This window comes from Ornithorhynchus anatinus, chromosome 1 (assembly GCF_004115215.2).
Source record: "Ornithorhynchus anatinus isolate Pmale09 chromosome 1, mOrnAna1.pri.v4, whole genome shotgun sequence".
Lineage (NCBI taxonomy): Eukaryota > Metazoa > Chordata > Mammalia > Monotremata > Ornithorhynchidae > Ornithorhynchus > Ornithorhynchus anatinus.
This window is the reverse complement of record NC_041728.1, coordinates 119,257,097-119,274,370: the sequence shown is the minus strand read 5'-3', so window position 1 is coordinate 119,274,370 and position 17,274 is coordinate 119,257,097. Positions and strand designations below refer to the sequence as shown.

General features: G+C 42.7%; 1 protein-coding gene across 1 annotated transcript in view; it reads right to left on the bottom strand.

The window, feature by feature from the left end:
* The window catches only part of LOC100074858 (vesicle-associated membrane protein 2), a 222,066-nt gene extending 205,765 nt beyond the window's left edge, over nt 1–16,301 (bottom strand). Inside the window, exon 1 of the mRNA XM_029052046.2 lies at nt 16,158–16,301. Within this exon, the coding sequence (XP_028907879.1) occupies nt 16,158–16,159 (2 nt within the window). The 5' untranslated portion in view covers nt 16,160–16,301. The remainder of the gene's footprint in view (nt 1–16,157) is intronic.
* Between the last annotated feature and the right edge of the window lie 973 nt (nt 16,302–17,274).

The window sequence follows — 17,274 nt, the reverse complement described above, 5'->3', positions numbered from 1 at the left end:
GGCGAGAACGGGGGATGGTGAGGAGGTGGGCGGCAGAAGAGCGGAGCATGTGGGGTGGGCAGTAGAAAGAGAGAAGGGAGGAGAGGTAGGAGGGGGCAAGGTGATGGAGAGCCTTGAAGCCTAGAGTGAGAAGTTTTTGTTTCGTGAGGAGGTTGATAGGCAACCACTGGAGATTTTTAAGAAGGGGAGTGACATGCCCAGAGCGTTTCTGCAGGAAGATGAGCCACGCATTTTTCAGATGAGGTAACTGAGTCACAGATAAATTAAGTGACTTGCCCAAAGTCACACAGCTGACAAGTAGCAGAGTCAGGATTAGACCATGTCCTCTGACTCCCAAGGCTGTGCTCTTTCCACTAAGCCATGCTGCTTCTCTAAATCACTTACTTTCTCTCCCACATAAACCTTCCATCCTTTTCCTCCACAAAGACCTCCAATTTTCCATAGTCATCATGTCCAATTTAGTCTCTCTACTCATTCAACTGCAAATCCTTTTGGTTCTTCTTTTTTGTGTGTGCATTTGTTAAGCCCTATTTGCCAGACACTGTACTAAGCACCGGAGTATACACAAGATAATCGGGTAGGACATAATCCCTGTTCCATGTAGGGTTTACAGTCTTAATCCCAATTTTGCAGATGAGGGAACTGAGGCACAGAAAGTTAAATGACTTGCCCAAGGTCACACAGTAGTCAAGTGGAGGAGTTTGGGATTAGAACCCAGGCCCTTCGACTCCCAAGTCCATGCTCTTTACACTAGACCATGCTGCTTTACAACATCTCTAGAATCCTCCCTTTCTTTTCCATCCAAACTGGAAATATACTGTTCTAAGCACTTACCCTCTCCCACCGTGATTACTGTATCAGCCTCCTCGTTACTTCCCTTGCTTCCTATCCCTCCACTCTATAGTCCTTCACTCTGATGCCTGGATTATTTTTCAAAAAAAAAATTCAGTCCACACCTCCTCACTCCTCTAAAACTTCCAATTGTACTCCACCCATCTTCGCATCACTTGAAAATTTACCATCATCCTCAATCATCTCTCCCTCTCTTACTTCTCTAATCTTTTACTGCAACCCATCCCACACACTTTGCTGATTTTACACCAATCTTCTCACACTACCTCAATCTCATCTAACAGAACACCAACCTCTTGTTCTCCTTTTCCATTTGTAGCCTACATAGCACCATTCTTCCCACCTTCTAAGCCCTTCTAAAATCATATCTCTGAGAGGCTTTCCCTGACTAAGCCCCAATTTGCCCTACTTGCCTTTCCATCTTCATTGCCTATGTATTTGGATCTGTACCCCTTAAGCCCTTCTTATTCACCCTATCTCCAGTCCCACAGCAATTACATATTCTTATGCTCTGACATTTCCTCCATCTGTACCTAATTTTAATGTTTGTGATAGAATGTAATTTTCTTGTGGGCAGGAATCATGTTCCCCAACTCCACTGTACTTAAGCACTCTCCTAAGCATTTTGGTACAATGCTCTGCAAACTGTAAGCATTCAAATATCATAGACTGATCACTCAGTTCATGGCAGGTCTCCCTAGTCTGAACCAGAATCTTTTCAGTCCATTTATTCTGTGAATAAGCAATCCAGCCCAGAATGTCCCTAATTCCAATGTGTGGGCTACCTTCTTTCCCCTGCTACTAAATCTAGACCACTGCATCTATTATTTAAAAACTCTAGAGAGAAAACAATCAAAGCACCCTAGCGTGACTTTGAGGTCTGCCAGAGTCCAAGTTTGATCAGGCCTGCCTGCCCCCAACAAGGGCTGCTATATGGGGCTGGGAGTCAGAAGGACCTGGGTTTTAATCCCAACTCCACCACTTGTTTGCAGTATGACCTTGGACAAGTCACTTAACTTCAATGTGCCTCAATTACTTTATCTGTAAAATAGGGATGAAGACGGGTGCCCCATATGGGTCAGACACTGTGTCCAGTCGAATTAAATTGTATCTACACAACACCTAGAATGGTGCTTGAAACATAATCCTGGCATTTAAGTGCTTAGTATGTACCAGGCACTTACTAAGCACTGGCCACTGTTCTATGCCCTGAGTAGTAAGTATTTAACAAATACCTCCATCCTTATTATTAGTTCTAATCTCAGCTCTGCCACTTGTCTGCTGTGTGACCTTAGGCAAGGCACTTCACTTCTCTGGGCCTCAGTTGCCTCATGATTTGCTTGTATCTCACCTAGCACTTAGTACAGTAAATTGCACTTAGCATTTAATACTCCAAGTATTATTATTATTTAAGTTGGCCCTATCTGTCCTCTTTGCCCTTAGATTTTCAAATAGAAAACTCAGCATGGAGCTTCTGGGAGGAAGCTAATCCAGTGATATGGAATCAGCACTCACTATAAATTCTCCAAACTAGTGCAGAAGACATATCTCAGCAGGATTCTAAACAATGGAGAGCTACAGTGGAAAAGCCTCCAGTGAGTTGGGGAGAAGGAGGCCAGAAGGGTTCAATTGTATTTATTGAGTGCTTACTGTGTGCAGAGCATTGTACTAAGCACTTGGAGGACTACAGTGTAACAATAAACAGATGCATTCCCTGCCCACAGCAAAGGCGTGATGGAGCAATCTGGGAAATATAACCTGGGACTGCTGGGAAACTGCAGTGGCTGCCAATAGTCTAGGCTTGATATGTAACTTGGGGTTAGGGTGAAGCTTTTGAGGGTGTGACAAGGTCTGCAACAAGTAGACACTGCTACTACCCAGAGGGCAGATGGTACAGGAGGGGTTCGGTGTCAGCTGTGCACCTGGCACTTGCTGTTGCTCTCAATTTGTGAAGTAGCATGACCTAATGGAAGGAGCACAGGCCCGGGAGTCAGAGGACCTGGGTTCTAGTCCAGGATCTGTCATTCAACTGCTTTTGACCTTGGACAAATCATTTAACTTCCCTGTGCCTCAGTTACCTCATCTGTAAAATGGGGATTAATACCGTGAGCCCATGTGGGGAATGAACTGTGTCCAACTTGATAATCTTGCATCTATCCCAGTGTTTAGCACAGTGTTTCGCACAGAAAAGCGCTTAAAAAATACCATTAAAAAAATCCAATAAAAATGCTGCTGCTGCTGCCTCCTGTTACCCAAGTAAGTCATTTAGGAGGATTTTTTTTTTTCTTTTTGTATACTGTCTTCTTAAAGAAAAGGGAATCTGTGCTAACTTTCCCAACCCCATTCTTTTCCTGACATGCAATTATTCCTTTCTCAACTACACTTACCACTGGCTCGATGATAGACCAGGGCACCCCCGAGCCCCAAAACCATGGTTTGAGTGGGAAAACGCTCAGTTGAGAGTAGTAGTAGTAGTAATAATAATGATGCCTGAGGGTCTAATGAGGGCAGCAGTGAGGCCTAGTGGAGAGATCCCAGGCCTAGGAGTCAGAGGGCCTGGGTTCTAATTCTGCCTCTGCAACTTACCTGCAGGGTTACCTTGGGCAACACATAACTTCTCTTTGCCTCAGTTTCCTCATCTGTCAAATGAAGATAAATACCCGTTCTTTCTACTACTTAGACATGAGCCAGATGCAGGACAAGGATGGTGTCCAATCTGTTTATTGTATGTACTGCAGTGCTTAGTACAGTGCTTGGTATATAGCAAGCCCTCAAATACCACAATCTGTAATGAGTGCATTGAACTGCACTAAGCAGTGGGACTGGAATGAAGGTGTGTTTCAGAGGCCTGGAGTAGGGAATGAAGAGAAGATGAGGGCATAAATGTTTGAAAGATTGTGGGACTGGAAGATGAGAGAGCACGTGGGGACAGAAAGAAAAGAAACTTTAAGATGGCAGCAACAAGATCACTTTTATTGGACTTCCCAGCAACAGCAAGCAAGATGACCCTTTGCTTAAGCTGCACAAGGGCTGTGTTGGACTTGAGAGTCAGATCACCTGGATTCAAATCCCACCCCACCACTAGCCTGCTGTGTGCCTTTGAGCAAGTTACTTAACTTCTCCATGCCTCAGTTTCTTCCTTTTTAAAATGGAAATTAAATACCTGTTCTCCCTCTTACACTGTGAGTCCCATGTGATAATAGTAATAGCACTTTGTGCCAGGCACTGTACTTAGCTCTGGAGTATATATAAAATAATCAGCTTGGACACAATCCCTATCTCACAGAGGGCTCCCAATCTCAAGCCCCATTTTACAGATGAAGTAATTGGGGCACAGAGAAGTTAAGGTCACATAGCAGGCCTGATGGTCTTCTATCTTCCCAGTGCTTGGTACAGTGGTTTGGCATGTCTAAGTGCTCAACAAATTCCTATTATTATTATTATTTCCTCAAAAACAGTAACACCACTTCTGTCAGCAGGAAAGGATGTGGGAAAATAGCTGGAGTGCACTTGAAACATTCTTATTTCATATTGATATGACATAGGAGAAATCAAAATGCGCAGGGGAGTGTTTGGATAAAGGGAGAATTGAGCAAATTTGCCTGAGAGTTTCAGTGGAGGGCAGGTGTTAGAGTTGATGCAGATTGGGGAAACCCTGAGCAAAAACTGAGAGAGAAAATATATATATAACAGCCAGCTGTTAACAAATATTATTGTTTCAATATCACCTACCCCATTCCACTAATCTCCCATCACACAGCAACTTTCTATTTCTCTGTGAGACTCTGACTGTTTCAGTCTCAGTGAAACTCCAGTAGTGATTTCCAAAGAGCAGTAAATTGAACAAAAAGACACCCGAAGATCAAAGAGTGAGTGAGTGAGTCATTTCTGGCTTGGGCAATATCTGGATAGCAGCAGTTAGAGGGGTTTGCTTGTTCCATTCTGATTCAAATACCCTGCTTCACGGTTAGGGTAGCAGAGCCATTTGTAGTTGAACTGAAGGGGGCCAGAGATTGGTTCTCAACCCCAGCAATACTCACTGCTCTGAATTTCTTAACCAATTTTTCTATCAGTAAGTTATTGAAGTGTCTCTCTTGGCCCAAACTGTAAGCTTCTTGTGGGCAAGGAATATGTCTTGTAACTCTTCTGTACTTTCCCAAACACTTAGAACTGGTGTTCAATAAGTGCCATCGATTAGTGAAGGATGTACAACATGATAATGCCATGGAGCTCTGGACTATGCAGTAGCTCTGGAGATGCTCCAGACTGCAATTTTCAATCAAAATAGTGTAGGAGAACATGTTCCTGAAGACAAGTCATGTAGGAGCAATTCCTGGAGTAATTTACTACTCCATATGTAAATTAAGGTCTGGTTGAATCTGATACAATATGTTTACATTTAATTTCATTATGTTGATGAAGTTTTCCCCTGTTAGAAAAGCAATACAAGTATGCAATCAGTTAATGATATTTATTGAGTATTTACTGTGTGTAGAGCACTGTACTAAGCACTTGGGAGAGTACAGTATAATGGTTGGTAGATATGTTCCCTGCCCACAAGGAGCTTACAGTGTAGAGGGGGGACACAGATATTAATATAAAGAATTTAATGAATAAACAATGAATTAATATGTGTCGAGGGCTGAGGGAGGGATGAATAAAGAGTGCAAATCCAAGGGCAAAGGTGACAGAAGGTGACAGAAGGGAGTGGGAGAAGAGGAAATGAGGACTTAGTCGGGGAAGGTGTCTTGGAGATGTGCTTTTAGTAAGGCTTTGAAGGTGGGGTGAGTGAACATCTGTTGGATATGAAGAGAGGTGTTCCAGGCCAGTGGCAGGATGTGGGCAATGGATCAGTAGTGAGACAGATGAGTCTTAGATATAATGGGTAGTCTGGCATTAAGAGAAGGAAGTGTGTAGCCTGGATTGTGGTAGGAAATCAGTAAGGTAAATTAGGAGGGGGCATGGTGACTGAGTGCTTTAAGGCCTATGCTAATAAGTTCTTGTTTGATGTAGAGGTGGAATGGCAAACAAGTAGAGGTTCCTGAGGAGTGGAGAAACATGGACTGAGTAGTTTTTAGAAAAATGATCCCAGCAAGAAAGTGAACTATAGACTGAAGTGAGGGAAAGATAGAAGCAGGGAGGTCAGCAAGGAGGCTGGATAGGATGGGATCGGATAAGAGCTGGGATTAACAAGTTAGCAATATGAATGGACAGGAATGGGTGAATTTTAGAGATGTTGTGAAGGTTGAACAGACAGGATTTGATGACAGATTGAATATGTGGATTGAATGAGAGAAAGATGAGTCGAGGATAATGGCAAGGTTATGGGCTTGTGAGAGAGGATTGTGGTGCTATCTAGAGTGATGGGAAACTGTGGGGGAGTTCTGTTTAGGACATGTTAAGTTGGAGGTGTCTATGAGGCATCCAAGTAGAAATGTACTGAAAGCAGAAGGAAATAGATTGCAGAGAGGAGAGAGATCAGGCCTGGGGATGTATTTTTGGGAACCATCTGCATATTGATTCATTCAATCATATTTATTGAGCACTTTGTGCAAAGCACTGTACTAAGTGCTTGGGAGAGTATAATACAACAAATAGGCACATTCCTGCCCGTAAGGAGCTCACAGTCCAGAGGAGGAGACAGACATTAACATAGATAAAGAGATGGTAGTTAAAACCATGAGAATGAATGAAAACCAAGTAAGTAGGTGTAGATGGAATAGAAGGGGACCCAGAACTGAGCCTTGAGGTACTTCATAGGGGGTGGGATGGAGAAGAGGAACCCATGAAGAAATTGTGAATGAACAGATAAAGGGATAGGAGGAGTGTCAGGGAAGCTGAGGATGTATAATATTTCCAGGAGAAGCGGGTGGTCCGCAGTGATGAAGGCGGCTGAGAAGTCAAGGAGGACTAGATGGAGTAGAGGCCCCAAAAGAGACAAAGAATGATCAGTCATAAAGCTAGAAAGAGAATGAAGAGAAGACAGTGTTAGAGAAGCCAGGTTAGGATGATGTTTCCCAAAGGGGGAGGTCGATAGTGCCGAAGGCACCAGAGAGTTTGAGGAGGATTACCATGCTAATCCGAGCACTTATCCTCTCACCTTGACTACTGTATCAGCCTCCATGCTGACCTCCCTGCTTCCTGGTTCTCTCTACTCCAGGCCACACTTCACTTGGCTGGCCGGATCATTTTTCCACAAGAAAGTTCAATTCAAGTTTCCCCATTCCTCAAGAATCTCCAGTGACTGCCCATCCACCTCTGCATCAAACATAAACTCCTTACTAGGGAAGCAGCGTGGCTCAGTGGAAAGAGCACGGGCTTTGGAGTCAGGGCGCATGAGTTCGAATCCCAGCTCTGCCACTTGTCGGCTGTGTGACTGTGGGCGAGTCACTTAACTTCTCTGTGCCTCAGTTCCCTCATCTGTAAAATGGGGATTAAGACTGTGAGCCCCTCGTGGGACGACCTGATTCCCCTATGTCTACCCCAGCGCTTAGAACAGTGCTCGGCACATAGTAAGCGCTTTACAAATACCAACATTATTATTATTATTATTACTAATGGCTTTGAAGCATTCAATCACCTTCCCCCCTTCCTACCTCATCTTATACTCGCCTACCATAACCCAGTCTGCACACTTGGCGCCACTAATACCGACCTATTCACTATACCTCAGTTTTGTCTATCTTGCCGCTCACCTCTTGCCCATGTCTTGCCTCTGGTCTGGAATGCCTTCCCTCTTCATATCTGACAGACAATTACTCTCTCGCTTTGAAGTCTAATTGAAGGCACATCTCCTCCAAGAAGCCTCCCCCGGTGAAGACTTCATTTCCTTTTCTCCCACTCCCTTCTTAATCTCCTTGATTTGCTCCCTTTATTCACCCTCCCTTCAGTCCCACAGCATTTATATACATATTTGTAATTTTATTTATATTCATGTTTATCTTCCACTCTATAATGTAAGTCATAGGCAGGGAATGTCCATGGTATTGTTACACTGTACTCTCCCAAGCACAGTGCTCTGTACACAGTAATTTCTCAATAAATATGATTGGAGTAGAGGCCATTGGATTTGGCAAGGAGGAGATCTTTGGTAAATTTTGAGGTTGGTTTTGATGGAGTGAAGATGGTGGAAGCTAGATTGGAGGGGGGTCAAAGAGAGAATTGGAGGAGAGGAAGTGGAGGCAGGAGATGCAGACAGCTTGCTCCAAGAATCTGGAAAGGAATGGAAGGATATGGGGTGGTCAAGGTGCAGTGGAATCAAGGGAAGGCTATACAGTGCTCTATGCCATATTTTGGGGAGAATTTTTTTCAAAGGCTCACAGTGGATCCCTTCAAAGTGTTCACTGCTGACTCTAAGCTGTTTCTGCTGAAATGAGTCAAACAGCTGCGCTTCTTTAGAGTACTGATGTTCTAATTCAGTGAGTCATCTTTACTCCACGCCTTGATCAAGAAAAGGCTACACCTTCTTACATGAATTTTCACTTCCAGCTTCATGTCTCGACTGAGTAAAAAAATAAAACACTTCAGAATGATTTGGATTATTGGGACTTTGAGACACATCCTAAATTTGGGTATATTCATGCAGTTTGTATGTGTGTAACAAGGGTCAGGTGTAGGTAAAATGCTGGAAGATTCCAGAATTATAGTGGACCCAGGCAGCTGCCTTGGGATTTTTTTCCCTCATTTTAGGTTGGATTTTCAGCATACAAAATGGATTAAAGATTATTTATTGAATTGGTATTTCAAGATAGTATCAATTTTGTGCCTCCAAAATCTCCCCAGGCACAAACAATATGGCTTTGCCCATGACCACACCAACTGAAGCAGGAGTGGGCTATCCATACCTAGGTAACTCTTCCCTTCTTCATGTCCCAGACATGCGGCCTGTGGCTGAAGGAATGGGATCTCAACTGTGACACCAAAAATAAACACTTGGTATAGTGCTCTGCACATGGTAAACACTCAATTAATACATTGATCAATTGACTGAGCAAAAGAGTGTATTTGTTTCATTTGGGACATGTGATAGGTTTTTAATCTTTACTTTTTCAAAAATTAGGACCAGGGAGAGAGAGGGAGAAGAGGGTGATTGAAGGCGCTCTGTCATAGGTCAGACCCTCGATAGTGGATTTGTCACCTCCCATCCACAAAGAATGGCTACTCAATCCCAGAAATTCTGACTCTATTAATTCATTCAATAGTATTTATTGAGCGCTTACTATGTGCAGAGCACTGTACTAAGCGCTTGGGATGAACAAGTCGGCAACAGATAGAGACAGTCCCTGCCGTTTGACGGGCTTACAGTCTAATCGGGGGAGACGGACAGACAAGAACAATGGCACTAAACAGCGTCAAGGGGAAGAACATCTCATAAAAACAATGGCAACTAAATAGATCATTCATTGGTATTTATTGAGCAGTTACAGTGTGCAGAGTACTCTATCAAACTATCGTATTTGGGCACTTATTGTGAGCAGAACACTTACTAAACGCTTGGGAGAATACAGTATAGCAGAGTTGGTAGATACACGCCTGACACAGTCCTGACACATGCCTGAGACCTGCCCACACAAGCTTAATAATAATAATAATGTTGGTATTTGTTTAGCACTTATTATGTGCCAAGCACTGTTCTAAGCACTGGGGTAGATACAGGGTAATCAGGTTGTCCCACGTGAAGCTCACAGTCTTCATCCCCATTTTACAGATGAGGTAACTGAGGCACAGAGAAGCTAAGCGACTTGCCCACAGTCACACAGCTGACAAGTGGCAGAGCTGGGATTCAAACCCATGACCTCTGACTCCCAAGTCCGTGCTCTTTCCACTCAGCCACACTGCTTCTCTGTGCTAGCTTGCAGTCTAGCTGTACTAAACATTTGGACTAGTACAAGAATACAGTGCTTGGCACGTAGTGAATGCATAACAAATACCACAGTCTACCTGCGAGTTAGTTAACATGATCCCTGCCCTCGAGAAGTTCACACCAGTGAACTAGCTCTCTATTGCTTTGTTGGGCCTGTAACACCACTTTCTCTACTGCTGAACTCAAGATGCCCTGACCAAACATGCTGCAGATTACTGTTCGATGGTTCTACCTATCTTCTTCTTCTTAACCAAAATCCATTCATTTTCTTAAAACTCATTGTGGAGAGACCTCAAGAGGGAATTAAGGAATATTCTTCCAACAACGCACATCTATCTGGATAGAATGTGACGTGACATCAAGGCAAAGAGCTGTGCAAATAGCATCTGTCAAGGCTTCGTAACACAGGATTCACTACATTTTCAGCATTTGGGGAGGATATACTGTAATAAATTGGTCAAGAAGTAAAGCCAGGAAGTGACTTGTGCCTAACTAGTGTGGTGGCTGTTTAGATGGAGAGGAAGAGGTGTATCCTAGCGATGTTTTGGAAGAAAAAACAGCAGCATTTAGTGACAGATTGAATGTGAAAGTTGAGGGAGAGGGAGGAGTCAAAGACAATGCTAAGATTTACAGACTTGAGATACAGTGAGGATGCTGGGGTAGTATCAGCTGCAATGGGAAAATTAGAAAGGAGGATTTAGGAAAGATGGTGGAAAGACTGAGCTTAGGTTCGTAGTGAATGTCCACTGGAAGTGAAGCAGCATGGCCTAGTGGAAAGAGCACAGGCCTGGGTTTCAGAGGACTTGGGTTCTAATCCTGTATCCTTCACTTGTCTTCTGTGTGACTCTAGGCAAGTCACTTCACTTCTCTGTGCTTCAGTTATCTGTAAAATAGGGATTGACTGTGACCCCTAGATGGGATAGGAACTGTGTCCAACCGATTATCTTGTATCTACCCTAGCGCTTAGTACTGTGTCTGGCACGCAGTAAGTACTTAACAAATACCACAATTATTATGTCCATGTTGAGATGTCCTGGAAGCAAGAAACAAATGAGAGAGCAGTAGAGGTTAGAGACCATGGGTAATGAGCTAGATTTGGTTGAAGAGGTGGCAGTTGAAGCTGTTGGAGAAAATGAGCTCCCCAAAGAGTGGATGTAGATGGGGACAAGGAGGCGTCCTAAAATAGAGTCTTGAGGGACACCCTCAGCTACAGGTTTGGAAGCAGAGAAGGAACTATTGAAAAAGACCAAGAAGGAGAGAGGTAGGAGGAGAACTTGCAGAGGACAATGTCAGAGAAAGCAAGGCTAGAGAATATTTTCAGAAGAAGGGGTTGAAATATGAAGAAATAGCTAAAATTCTGCTTACACTCTTAGGGATAAGATGCTACATATACAATTAGGATAATTTCCACAAATAACTCTTACTGGGAGTCTTAGCTTGATTTATAGCATTATAGAAAATCAGAAGAATCTGTTTGGGGCACATTATGCCAGTAAGTATATAGATATGTAATCACAGACAAATGAAAATTCATGTGAGACATGAAAGGGGTGGTCTTAGGCAACCTGTGACTTTTTTGCAAAGAAGCAGTATGATCTAGTGGAAAGAGCATGGGCCTAGGAGTCAGAGGACCTGGGTTCCAACCCCAACTCTGCCACTTGTTTGCTGTGTGACCTAGGGCAAGTCATTTAGCTGCTCTGTGCCTATTTTCCTATCTGTTAAATGACAATTCACTGTCCATTCTCTCTCTCTCTCTCTCTCTCTCTCTCTCTCTCTCTCTCTCTCCCTTAGAGAGCCCCATGTGTCTGACCTGATTATCTTGTATTTACTCCAAAAATTAATAAAAATTACTATCATTGGCCTAATTCTCCTTGATCATTTTGCCACTTTGACCATAACATGGTGTAGTAGATAGAGCATGGGCCTGGAAGTCAGAAGGTCATGGGTTCTATTCCTGGCTCTGCCACTTGTCAGCTGGGAAGCAACATGGCTCAGTGGAAAGAGCATGGGTTTGGGAGTCAGAGGTCATGAGTTCGAATCCCAGCTCCACCACTTGTCTGCTGTGTGACTGTGGGCAAGTCACTTAACTTCTCTTTGCCTCAGTTACCTCATCTGTAAAATGGGGATTAAGACTGTGAGCCTCGTGGGACAACCGGATTACCCTGCATCGTCCCCAGTGCTTAGAACAGTGCTCTGCACATAGTAAGCACTTAACAAATACCAACATTGTTATTACCTTTCCCACTGCTTCTTCTCAGTCACTTTTGTTGATTCTCCTTCAACTTATCTGTTACCTGTGGATGTTGTGATGTCCTTGATAACAGTTCATCTAGCCTTCTCACTTTACACTAACTCTCTTATAATGCTCATCTGTTCACATGATTTCAACTTTAACATCTTTGCAGATGACTCCCAAATATACATCTCCAGCCCTAGTCTTTTATCTTTCCTGCAATCTTGTATTGCTCTCAGGACATCTCCCCTGTAACACCCTAAATTTAATCTGGTCAAAACTGTTCCCCTTACCTCTCCTCTGAACTCTCAGCCTCTTTCTGGTGTTCCCATGTCTGTTAACCCCAGCATTCTGCTTCTCCACAAACTTTCAACTTTGATGTCATCTTTGACATTCTTTCTCATTTACTTCCCATGCCATTTGAGGTGATTTCAAGTGCTGGAATTCTTCCCCTGTAATAATTCATAGATCTGCCTTCTCTCCATTCTTACAAGCATAACCACCTGGCTGAACTTCTTTAGAGGGTCCTTTCTGGTATCTCCATTCCTAGCCTCCTTTTTTTCTTTATCAGCTACATGTGTCCTCTTGTCTTTGCCAATTACAAAACATCTCTTCCTTCTCCAAAAATGTCTGACTCCCCTTATGCTCTTTATCCAAAACTTAAACTCCTGACTGTTGTCTAGCAGGTTATCCATTAATGGCTTTTGCAACCCTCCTATCATCAGATCCCTCCTACCTCTATACCCCAGCCAATGCTCCTCTGGATTTCCCCACTTCTAATCCATTGTTCAAGTTTTTCCCTCTACCTGAAACACCCTTCTTCTCTCCTCAACTTCACCAAAATACATCTCCTCTCCTCTCTCAAATTCTCTTAGTCACATCTTCCAGGATTCGGTCTCTGATCAATTATCCAACTTTGTAGTGTTATTACAAAACTCATTTATTTATTCACATTGCCTATTAATTGTACATATTCCTTCATTCTTAACTATAATATACTCATTTTTTGTTTGTTTATACTCCAAAAGTGCAAGAACAAATACAGTGCCTTTTATTTAAATGTTGAGGCTTAGAACAGGGTTCTGCATAGAGAAAGTGATCAGTAATTATAGTTGATACAGTATCAGAAACAGCATTGAAAACAGCCACATAGCCAGAGAAACACTAGGTAATCAAGTAGTAAAGAATATTAAACATCTACAGAGTAGATTTTGTCTAATTAACTCACCAAGACCACCTAAGTCATTAACTTTTTAAACAGAGAACTATTAATGGCAGAGGATATATCTTGAAGTGACCATTTCCCTGTGCTCCAATTGAAGCTTCTAAAGTAATAGCCAGGGACAAGAAAACCTGACTGTGATATGATACTGGGAAGGAAGAAAAGAGTGATCTCCAAGGAAAAGGCACTACTCAGTGGTATTTATTAAGTGCTAACTAGATCTCGTGACTGAGCTAAGCACTTGAGAGAGTATGTTACAACAAAGTTGGTGGATACATTCCCTGCCCACAAGGAGTTTAGAGACTAAAGGGATTTCAGTAAAGGCAAGTCACTTCAGTATGTCTGAACCAAGAGGCGATTACTAATAGTGCACTTTAGATTCTTCATCATTAATATTTACTGGGTACCTACTGGGTGGAGAACACTGTAGAAGGATCTTGGGAGCATATTATAAAAGGAAGAAAACATGATCCTTGCCCTCGTGGAGGTAATTTAGTGGGGGAGACAGAAAGACATAGTTTGTAAAGGGAACAAAATAAAAAAAATCTTGTAACTGGCAACAACCAAAGTTATTCTTAAACTGACTACTTGTGCTAAGAATGGATAACGGAATGACCAGGAAGGTAGGGATTATTTGGGGGATGCTTTCTGGAATAGATGACTTAAAGGTGGGTGGGGGAAGGGGAATACCATGCAATATGAGGGAAGGGCATGTGCAATAGGTTGGAGACAGTGGATTCAAGAGTGAGGCTCAACTAAGAGCCTAGCTTGGGAGAAGTGAAGAGTGTGAACTGGGGAGTAACCAGAATACACAAGCAGCATGACCTAGTGAATAGAGTGTTGGCATGAGAGGGTCATGGGTTCTAATCCTGGGTCCACCACTTGTCTTCTGTTTGATGTTGGGTAAGTCATTTCACTTCTCTATGCCTTAGTTACCTCATCTGAAAAATGGGGATTGAGACTGTGATTCCTACATGGGTCAGGGACCGTGTCCAACTCGATTTACAAGTTTGTCAGGTTGGACACAGTCCCCATCCCACATTGGGCTCACAGTTTAATTCATATTGATATGTCATTTAGTTTTGGTATTGATAAATAGACTCAGTTCTCTGATATTATGGGGTTATGTTCTTGACAGGCCTAACATTAGGGAAAACTCACATAGCAAACAAAGCTTAATCAGTGTGGTCTGACACTGTATCGTGTTCTATCCAGTTAGACCGGCACTGTCAGAAGAAAGTTCCCTAATTCTCTAATGCTGTTCTATCCAAAGTGTGTAATGAAGACGTGTTCCGGAAAAACTGAATGTAGATAATAATCTTAATGGCCAGCACCTAATTTTGATTCTTTTCATCATAGTTAAATGAGCATCACATGCGAGCTTAGGTTATTGAAAAACATTTTTCATTGACAGGCAAACACAGCCGCCAGGATCAAAAATACTGATTCAAGGAAGTAAAAGCCCCAGATCTACTAATTATACTCAAGTTTCCAATGGATGAAGGATCACACATAGGAATTTTCCAATGCATACTCACACTATTACATCAGTGTTTGGATAACCCAAGCTATAGGAATCTAAAATGAGGAACTGCTGTCTAGAATTGAGGGGTCTCTGACAAACTAAATATCTCTTGGGAGGAAACTAGACCCATAACTTGGAAAGCCTGTCCCCTGTGTAGGGCCAGACAGTCAGAGACTGCAACCTTGCACATTAAACAATCATTTAAGTCACTGGTTTGAAGAAAGGGACTAAATATGGCTGTGCTGAAGGGGATGGAATTCAGGAAGATAATGTGAATAGATCACATTTCTGAAACCTAAAATAAATGAAAGATCTGGCCTGTGCATTACAGTCATTAAAAAGGAAACTTTAAAACTCCTTTGCTAACTTTCAGGTTTCAAGGGATTTCAGACCAAGTTCAAGTAGGATTTTCTTACATCCCTTTCTTTCCTGAGACCTCATCCCTTAGTTATGGGTGTGCTGCACAGACTCACCCTGCTGAGCATTGTGGGGTTGTGATAGTAGTGGCTATTTTATAATAGACTCAGATTCTCAAGTAGTGACTTCTTTTGGGGGTACAACTCCACCATGCTCTAAATTCCAGCGAGTCTTTTCAAGGGGTTTGTATTTTCATTCTCACTAAATGATTGGCATCTGGTCTTATAGGTTGTTGCTTAGTGAATACTATTTTTAACAAAAATGGTGATACATTTTTAACACTGTACTAGACTTGATCTCTAAAAGCTCTATTCTCTGAATGAAAACATCCTTGAGTGGAGCCACACAAACCAGTCAACAACCTAGTCTCAGTTAGCTGACATTCAGAGCTATGATTGACAGGTAACACTGCTTTTGGGTGATCTTGGGATATCATCAAATACACTGAACTTACCTGCTCCTCGAGAACACAACTTCACATCAAAAATTGCAACCTGTTAGTCTAATCAGCCTCTGCACAGTATCTGATGCACAAAGAGCTGACTGGAATTAATACTTATTTCAAAACACTAAAGAGGACACCAAAATTTCCAAAAAAATTGTACAAAGGCAAAGGAGCTGAGCTGACAATTTCCTTCTATTCTTTCCTCCTCTGTCTCCCCCACCCCACAAACTTTCACATCTCAATAAGCAAGGAACTTTGTTCCACGCCCAACCTTTATAGCAGAGCAAACCTTTAGCCTGACTGAAGTCTTGAGAATGAAAAATTTAGACATTCCTAGTGAATAAAAGGACAGTCTACAAAGCACAATCGACTTGATTCTTTAACATAGGGAGCGGCAAGCTTTTGAGAGCTAGGCTGCTAAGAATTTTAAAAGCATTATCAATCTCAACATAACATTCAGAGTTTCAGCACCAAGGCTAACGAACAGCTTAAAACACACCCCAAACTCTCACACTTCGAACCTAAGCCAGGCAACTGAAGCCCCTGGGTTCTCAGCCTGTAGTTTATTTTCCTTAAGCGTCTATGGTACAGAATACTCACATTCTTTCTTTTGTGTCAGACACAGCTTGCTAAGCTTCTAGATCTGGCTGCTTTTTTCACTCTGCAGCTACCAAAGATGGCTTTCCAGCTCTGCTTGTGATGCAACCGGGCTCCTAGTACATTATAGGCATTGCCACTGATCACAGAGGGGAAGAGACTGAGCATGCTCGCACATCACCTCACTAGGAAGCAGAAGGGAGACTCACAGAGAAGCCCCCATTTGAAGATGGGCAGGAGCGAATCCTAGAATAACTGGCACAGTGTGTCTCCTCATTCCTGACTGTCATTCTTTGACAGCAGCTTTCAATCCTGCCATTAGACTGTGAGACTCATGGGGATCAGGAGCTGTCCTGATCTAATTGAATGCTCTCTTCCACAGTGCTGAACGCAGTGCTTAGCACATAGTGAGGGCATACTAAATAGCCCGATTATTAGGGTGCAGCAGTAACTTTCTAGCATCCGTTAGCTAAGATTTATAATAATAATGATAATTTGTTAAGTGCTTACTATGTGGCAAGTACTGTTCTAAGCACTAGGGTAGATATGAGCTAATCAGATTGGACCCAGTCTCTGTCCTTTCATTCATCAGACATATTTATTAAGCATTTACTGTGTGCAGAGCCCTGTACTAAGCACTTGGAAAGTACAATTTGGCAACAGATATAATCCCTACCTAAGAAAAAGCTCATGGTCTAGAAGGGAGAGGCAGACAACAAAACAAGTAGGCAAACATTAATAGTAACAAAATGGATCAATAGAATTATAATATATACATATTAATAAAATAAATAAAATAATAAAACATGTACAAATATACCCGAGCTGTGGGGTGGGAAGGGGGTAGAGCAGAGGGAGGGAGTAGGGGCAATGGAGAGGGGAGGAGGAGCAGAGGAAAGGGAAGGCTCAGTCTGAGAAGGCCTCCTGGAGGAGGTGAGCTTTCAGTAGGGCTTTGATGGGGGGGGGGAAGAGAGCTAGTTTGGCAGATGTGAGGAGGGAGGCCATTCTAGGCCAGAAATAGGATGTGGGCCAGGGGTCAGTGGTGGGACAGGTAAGAATGAGGCACAGTGAGGAGGTTAGCAACAGAGGAGTGGAGTGCAGGGGATGGGCTGTAGAAGGA